This window comes from Herpailurus yagouaroundi, unplaced genomic scaffold (genome assembly GCF_014898765.1).
Source record: "Herpailurus yagouaroundi ecotype Mexico unplaced genomic scaffold, PumYag 160, whole genome shotgun sequence".
Taxonomy (NCBI): domain Eukaryota; kingdom Metazoa; phylum Chordata; class Mammalia; order Carnivora; family Felidae; genus Herpailurus; species Herpailurus yagouaroundi.
Genome location: NW_024412401.1, coordinates 5221656 through 5229388, shown reverse-complemented (window position 1 = coordinate 5229388; position 7733 = coordinate 5221656). Strand labels below are relative to the sequence as shown.

The window sequence follows — 7733 nt, the reverse complement described above, 5'->3', positions numbered from 1 at the left end:
CCCTGGTTTCATGACCTCTTAAAAATTATTGAGGACTGCAAAGGGCTTTGGTTTATGCAGTAGGTATTAGTATTTATTGCATCACAAATTTAAACTCTGAAAAATTTTAAATGGTTATTAGTGTATTTAATGAAAATAATAGTAATAGGGCAATCATTTATTACTATACTGTGGTAGGTGGAATGAAGGTTCCTCATAATGGTTCACATCCTAATCCCAGGTACCTGTGAATATGTTCAGATATGACTAAGGTGATGTTGAGATGGATCTTGAGATGGGCAGGCTATGCTGGATTATCTAAATGGGCCCAATATAATCACAAGGCTAGGTATAAGTGAAAGAAGGAGGCATGTCTAGCTATCATAGGCTTTAGAGATGTAAGGCTATCAAGAACCAAGGAATATGGGTGGCCTCTAGAAGCTGGACAAGGTAAGGGAAAAGATTCTCCCCTTGGGTCTCCAGAAAGGAAAACAGGCCTGCAGACACCTTGATTGTAGCTTGATGAAACCCATTTCAGACTTCTGACCTCTAGAATTATAAATTTGTGTTGTTTTAGGCCACTAAATTTGTGGTAATTTGTTACAGCAGCACTAGAAAACGAATACATACCCATGTTTAAAATGAAAACAACTATGTTTTCCAGAACAAAAAATAAATTAATGAGAAAAGTGGCACTGATCTACATTTTTTTTTGGCAAATCTCTTTAATGTCTGATATAACCAGATAGGTAACTTTTTGTTTCTGCTTCTGCATTCAATTTGTTGAGTATCACACATCACGCTGCCTTTGGGAAATTCTGCTGTACATTTGTGACAATGTGAATGAGAAAGGCAAATAATTGCTCGGTATATAATAAAAATAATTTTGGCCCCATGGCCCTCCTAAAAGGGTCTCGGAGACCCCAGGGTTGCCCCAGACCACACTTTGAAGACCTCTGGTACAGGAAGTCAACAGTTTTTACTCCACCCCCAAAAGAAGAGATATGGCACGCTTTTCTCCCCCTCATATTCCTAGAGCGAACTTGTCTGGCCCTAAGGTCATCGTCAACATAGGGAAATCATTTTGATATTTCTTCCTTAATTCAGCCAATATTTCTAAGAGCTTATTTTGTGCTTGGCACCGTTATATGGACCAATGCTATGTAAGCGAACAAGGTCAATACAGCTCTTGCACTCACAGAGCTCATGTTTTAGTTGCATAAAAATAATAAGCACATAAACAAGACAATTTCAGATACTTCTAAGGCACATAAAGAAAACAAGTAATGGGAGAAAGTGTGAGGGGTGTTTCAGGAAGTGGGTAAAGAGCTACTTTAATTAGACTCTAAAGAAGTGAAGTTAGAGCTGAAATGTGATGAATGAGAAGGAACCATTGGAAAACATGGGAGAATATTCCAGGTGGAGAGAATGGCAGGGCAAAGAGCAGGAAAGAGCTTGGCAAGGTGGACAGAAAGAAAGCCAGTGTGACTTTAGTGTGGTCACAAGAGGAATAAAAACCGGAAGAAAACAGTTGAAAAGCCCAGCACGAATGGATCATTCAAGTCTTGCAGGTCACAAAAGAGTTTAGGTTGTAGTCCAATTGCCATACAAACGCACTGGAGGAAATGAGATGCTGTGGCGTTCTCTGTATCTTTGCTTCTGTAAATTCTTCCACCTTCTCCAAGGGCTGCTCTTTCCGCCCAACACATCTTTATAATGAGGACTCTCTAGAAAGGCACTGGATCCCAAATAGACACATCTTGCCTCACATAAATTGTTTGTATGCTAACATCAAAAACAGACAGATCTGGAACCAATCAGGGGAATGTAAATTACAGGTTACTTGATGTGGAATAACTTCTGCTGTTGGCCAGTGTAGGTGCACAGCCAAAAATGCACTGTGTGAATACAATTGTTTGGCAATTGCTGGTCTGTCAGTTGTCCAAAGCGGTAAGTGTGTGAATGGATTTGTATGGGTAATGACTCTGAAATTAGCAACTAGCTTTTCTCGTCTCTCCATGATACAGGAAAACACATTGGAACTTGGCTCATTTCTGGAGAATTCTTGTGATGATCCTCAGTTGCTCAGAATGCACATTTGGTCGTCATTATCCCTTGTGTAATCAGTTTCTACAAACTATAGGATGATGTTACAGTGATGTTTACAGAATAAGGGAACATGCTCCACACCTTAATCAAATCATTTAAAGATGAGCCTTCTTAGAGAACATGCATTTATATATATACATATATGCGCAGTCATTAGATAGTCTTTACTTTGATTTATGCTCTAGAGAAGTAATCTGTCTCCCACTAGAAACCTCCAGATGAACCATGTGCCTAGAATGCTATAAGGTATTTACTATAAATAATATAGTAGAAGCCTTACCAGACAGACCTTTCCACAACAAGATGATGCAGAGAATTACACAAATACAGAAATGAGTTGAAATCTGCTTTCCAAGGGCCTAAACACGGTCAGAAATTTGGACCCAATCAATACACAGAACTGCAGGTGCGGTGGCCCCACTGTTAAAAAGCGCGATCCACGTGAATAATAAGCCTAATCACATTTTCAGAACAGCTGTGGCTACTTGGGCCATAGTCTCTCATCATGCCTCCCAAATATTCTTTTTAATTGTTGTGAAAATTTATATTAAACTGAAGACCAGACTGTGCATCAAAGAACCTAGAAGTATGTACTTCCAAGGCTACATATTTTCAAAGGAATTTAATTCTGACCTCTGGATGCAATGGAGCAGTTTCTCTGCCCCTCTACTTCGGGGAAGGCAGAAAGGAAGAAAGGATGATTCAAACCTGTTGTTCTGCCAAAAGTGCTCCACGATTCCGATTTCTAGTGAGTGCTCAGAGAATCTGCCCAAAACCTGTGCCTTCCTTCCATGTCAGATAAGCAGAAAGTTTGCTCCAGCTATGATCAATCTGCACAACGCAGAGATGTTTTTTTGGCATAAAGCGTACGCTAGAAAGCGGATGGTGATTAAACTCGCCCCCACCCCCACCCCTCCCTTCTTGCGGCCGGCTGGGGAGTGTGTTTTGCTTGCATTGAAGAAATGTCCTTCAGCTGCAGGCGTGTGCGTTTTTGCGTCTCGGGGACAGGACGACGCGGGCCGGCTGAGTGTCACCCACAGATGTGATCGGTCTTGCCCCGCGGAGACGGCGGTCCCCTTCCTCTCCCCGGGCCGTCTCCAGCCCGAGGCCCGCGGCCCAGACCCGGGGAAGGGGAAGGAAGCCCTCGCCGCAAGCCGACGTCTGGGCCGGCACAAAACACGCTGCCACCAGTAACTTTCCCCCCGTGGCTGCGCGCAACTTTTTTGCCTGTTCGCCCAGCACGTTCTGTCCCGAGTTTGTGTCCCCTGGGTTTTCCTCCGCTTCCCTCACCTTCTATCAGGCGGCGCGCTGAGGACCTGGGTTGGCGGGGGCGAGGGGGCGCCGGGGCCGCCGCGGCGGAAGAGAAAAAGGGGAAGGGGGAGAAGAGGAGGGGGCGGCGGCGGCGGCGGTGCGGGAGGAGGAACTGGTCAAAGGGGACACAGACCGGCGAGCGCCCGAAAAGGAAAGCGACGCCGCGGTTTGCTGCAGTCGGGATAAAGTTCGCGCCCTTTCCTCGGGGTTTCTGCCTTTGACAGCTGGGCGCTGGCAGCCACCTCCACCTCCACGCCCGCACCCCCCGGGGGGCGCCAAAGTTGTTTTTCCATCCCCACCAGGAGCCGCGCGAACAGTAACAGGGGGGGGGGGGGGGGTGGGGAGGCGAAATATACATCCTCCCTCACGAAACCCCTAGAATCTGAGGACAAACAACAACAAAACTAACCCACTTCTATTTTGCAAAAGGGAAGCAACATTGTAGTCACGACAATTTTGCAGAGAGGAGAAACTTGTGGGGCTTGCAAATCCGCCCCAGGTCACCTCGCCCGCCGGTCTCTCCCCCGCCCCCCACAGCAGCCCCCTCCTGGGACAGTCCGTTCCTTTTTTTTTTTTTTTGTCCCGTGGAGCCGGGGAACTCTGCAGGCTCCGACTTGGAGAGCGAGGGCGACCCTGGGCGCGTGTGTAAATCAGTCACCTGAGCGCAGAGGGGCCGCGGCGAGGGCGCGCGCGGGCGGGCGGGCGGGGAGAGGCGGAGGCGGCGAGAGCGGCGGCCCGGAGGAAATCGGGAGGGGGAGGGAAAGAAAGGCCGAGACAGAAAGAGCGAGAGGCGGCCGAGGGGCTGGTCCAGGCGCGGCCGCTAAGAGGAGACCAAGAGGCGGGGGCTGCACTTGACAACCAGCATGCCGAGATGGTAAGAAGTTTCCACCCTCCTTTCCTTTTTATTCTAGACTTCGTCAGACGCGAGCCCCGCGCCCGCGCGCTCCCGGGGCCGCCCGGGGGCCGTGTTTTCCTCAGGTCCGGCGGCGTGAGGTGGAGGGGGGCGCTGAGGAGGGCGGGCTGGAGGGGAGAACCCCAGCCCGACCCGGCCCCCTCCGTGCTCCCGAAATTTCCCCTCAACTTGGCCCAAGTTTGCGAGGAGAGCTCCGGGGTGGGAGGGGGGGGTATGTGTGTGAGGAGAGAGTGAGGGGCTCGGAAGTTCGCCCCCTCTCGCGGCGGGCGAGGAAAGGTGAGCGGCCGGCGAGCGAGAGGCTCCAGGGAGTTGGGACGGGCTGGGGCGGACGGGGTGGAAGGGAGGCGGGGGATGAATGGAGCGCTGGAGGGAGTTCGGGGCGGAGAGGAAAGCGTTTTGGACAACGGTAACTTTTAAAACTTGCCCGCGAGTGAGGGCCGGGCGGCTGGGCGTGGGCGCCTGGGCGCGCTGGTGCGCCGCGCCGCGAGGACGCGGCCGCCGGGTCCCGGCACCTTGGCGTTTCCTCTCCCCTCGCGTTCGGGAACCCTCCCTTTGTACATGAAGAAAACGGAGGAAGGTGCTCCTGGAGACTTTCTGAAGAATGTGCGAAACGTGGGGCAGGAAAATAAACCCGAAAGAGACAGATTTTTGAGGTGCAGTTTTCAAGGCGCCCAATTGTTTTACTTACACGTTGCCTGCAGGGTAGCATTTGGGGCCCGGGGAGGGGGGGGGGGGGAAAAAAAAAAAAAAAAAAAAAAAAGAAAATAAAACTGGAGGACATCCCCCGTGTAGTGAGGCTAGGAAAAGTTCCCAGTGCAAGTGGTGGACGAGGTGGGAAGGCGAGATTCGAGCACGGCTCCTCTCCTCGAAGCGGCTTCTCTGCAGCGAGGCAGCGTGCAGTGAGTTCGCGTGGTGATGAGCGCTCTGTCCGCTTTCGGGGAAGTGATTTGTTAGGAATGGGGTTGGACCACTCCCTTCCCTTTAGTTTGCTTCCACCCAGTGCTGCTATTGTTGCCCCCCTCCCCCCGGGGGATCCGATATACTGTGTTCTGCGTGTAGATGGAATATGTAGAAAAAAAGGCAGATAGCGGGTTGGCGTTTTTTTTTTTTTTCCTCTCTTCCCCTTCCCCCTAATGTGACATCTCTTGTTTCAGTGATCAAAGTCACAACTGGAGTGTAGGAGATGCGACTGTCAAATGCAGGCGCGCGCGCACACACACACACACACACACACACACACACAAAAGTAGCGTGCGCCCAAGACTGTGGTTACAGTAACGCTGACAGAAATTAAAGTGGTTTTGAAAGCAGCGTGCGATTTATAGTGGTTCCCATTTACCCTAGAGTCAAGCTGTTGTAAAGCTGATGTACGAAAGACACCATAAAATAATCCTGTGTACCCAGGATTAAAGTGGCAGAAAGTGGCCTACCTTATGATTTTTTATGTACTTCGTGGACACTTGCAATGGTCGGAACCTGTGTTTTAAGCGGAGGCGTCAAAACAAAGTATTAAATGTATCTGTTCAGTGCTTGAGTTTTTCTTCCAGGGGCATCTTACGCGGGAACACTGTAAAAGCCCGTTGTAGGTACTATTTTTCTTTACCCCAGCCTGTGTGCTGTTTGTCTACACGTCTATTCCCAAATACTAATCATTTTGGAAAGTGCCTACACCCATTCGTGATCCACTGCTTTGTATCGTGCATTTTCACATGTTCCCTGTGCGCACACATACATGTTTTAACTGGAAGAGTTTATTCCTGGCACTAATATTTAGTGTGTCTGATTTGAAGACATACTCCAGAATAGTGAGACCTTATACAAGTTAATAGAACTTCCTTTTTTACCGTTTGGACTCACACACACATGCACACACACACGCACACACACACGCAGAATCCCTTGCGAACCTTTCTAGGGTATCTGCGTTTTATGGTATATTTGTAGCTGTTTCATTTAAAGTGTTCAGCCTTAATGAAGTTCTTAGTTGCAGCTACTTTTTCTGTTCCCGGAGAGCAGAGTATTTGAAATCCAGATTGCTAATCACTCTACCAAAGTACAAGAGTATCTTCACCTGAGGGAAATAATATTGAACCTGAATGTGAACTCTTCTTTGAGTATCTTGTGAGAAAAGTCTGAAACTGTCTTTCCTTCCCTCTGGAGAATATTAAGTTCAGTGTTGTTTGCATGTAGAACTTTGAACAAGCACCAGCCACCCTCCTGTGATTTTTAAAAATAAATATAGAGGAAACATTCATAGCAGTTATACATTCCCAATACCTATTTTCTTTTTTCTTCTACCTGAAATGTGAGAGATCCGTCAGGCAGGGATATGTGATTACAAAAAGAAGCAGACAAAAGCAGAGCTGACTACTGCTATATTAAAATGTAAGTGTTACAGTTTGAATTTTCAAGTGAGAGTTTTTGAGTTCAGTGCTTTACATAACATTTTGTCCTAATCTTGCTTGCTGTCAGGGATGTTTCATGGTTGTGCAATTGCTGCAGTCAAGAATGCCAATTTGCATTCCAGGAGTGTCATTTGATTACTTTTATCTGCACAGCTCCAAGACCGGCCCAGACCTCTCGTTTCATCTTGCCATGTCACGAGTCAATGCTGTGTCGTCTTTTCAAAAATCTGCCTGATTTAGACAAGAAAGAAAAGTACTTTCATGTTGCAGCCGCAGTCCCCTGCTAACTTGTCAGCAGCAGGATATGATTCACTTGGGCCCAGAAGAATGGAACAGAGAGGCGGGTTAGGCGGTTCAATAAAGCCCACGGACAGGTAGTGTGTGACATCCCCAGAGAGCCACAGTTAATGAAGAACAGGTCTGCTTAGTTCTCCACACGCTGACCTGGTGCTGTCCCCACAGTTTTCTCATTTGATCTTTCCCAGCAAATTGATCTTTTCTTGTATTTTTTTGCCTTCCAAGTTAGTCCTTGTGGGACTGAAATTAGCAGAGCAACTTAAGTTGGATAATACAGCTGTTCAGAAAAGAAGAAATTGGACACTGGCTCAAAAAGGGGCGGGGGTTGGGGGTGGAAGGAGCTATTCTTTTTGTTGTTCCTGGGAATATTTCTTATATTAAGGGAGACCAGAATAGGTGATGACTTGAAGTTCGTGGTTCCCTTTATTTTTCATTTTATAGTTAAGGTTCAGCACCATTTTAAATATTCCTGAAGTATGTGAAAGATGACCTTTGTGAGTGTGTGGAGTTCGTTTTAGCGTTTTTTTTTTTTTTCAGTTTAGCACTTTTCATATTCACTTGTTTGAAATGATTTGCCTGTTGACTGTGGCTTTTATGACTATCGTAAGATAGGCTAAATATCAATGGTGTACTTCGTCTGTATTATTTATAGTCTTCTAAATAACTGCCACCTTAAAATATCCAATACTGAAACGCAGAAAAGATTAAACAATTAAGAA

At 47.3% G+C, this 7733-nt stretch overlaps 1 protein-coding gene across 13 annotated transcripts in view; it reads left to right on the top strand.

The window, feature by feature from the left end:
- Positions 1–4087: 4087 nt before the first annotated feature.
- The window catches only part of BNC2 (basonuclin zinc finger protein 2), a 439476-nt gene continuing 435830 nt past the window's right edge, over positions 4088–7733 (top strand). For 9 of the 13 annotated variants that reach the window (XM_040481320.1, XM_040481317.1, XM_040481312.1 and 6 more), the window contains exon 1: positions 4088–4273. In XM_040481320.1, coding sequence (XP_040337254.1) covers positions 4271–4273 — 3 coding nt within the window. In that variant the 5' untranslated portion in view covers positions 4088–4270. Of the gene's footprint in view, positions 4274–4378; positions 4589–6687; positions 7092–7733 lie in introns of those variants that run through there. The other 4 variants (XM_040481313.1, XM_040481310.1, XM_040481314.1 and 1 more) reach the window with 3 other exon arrangements.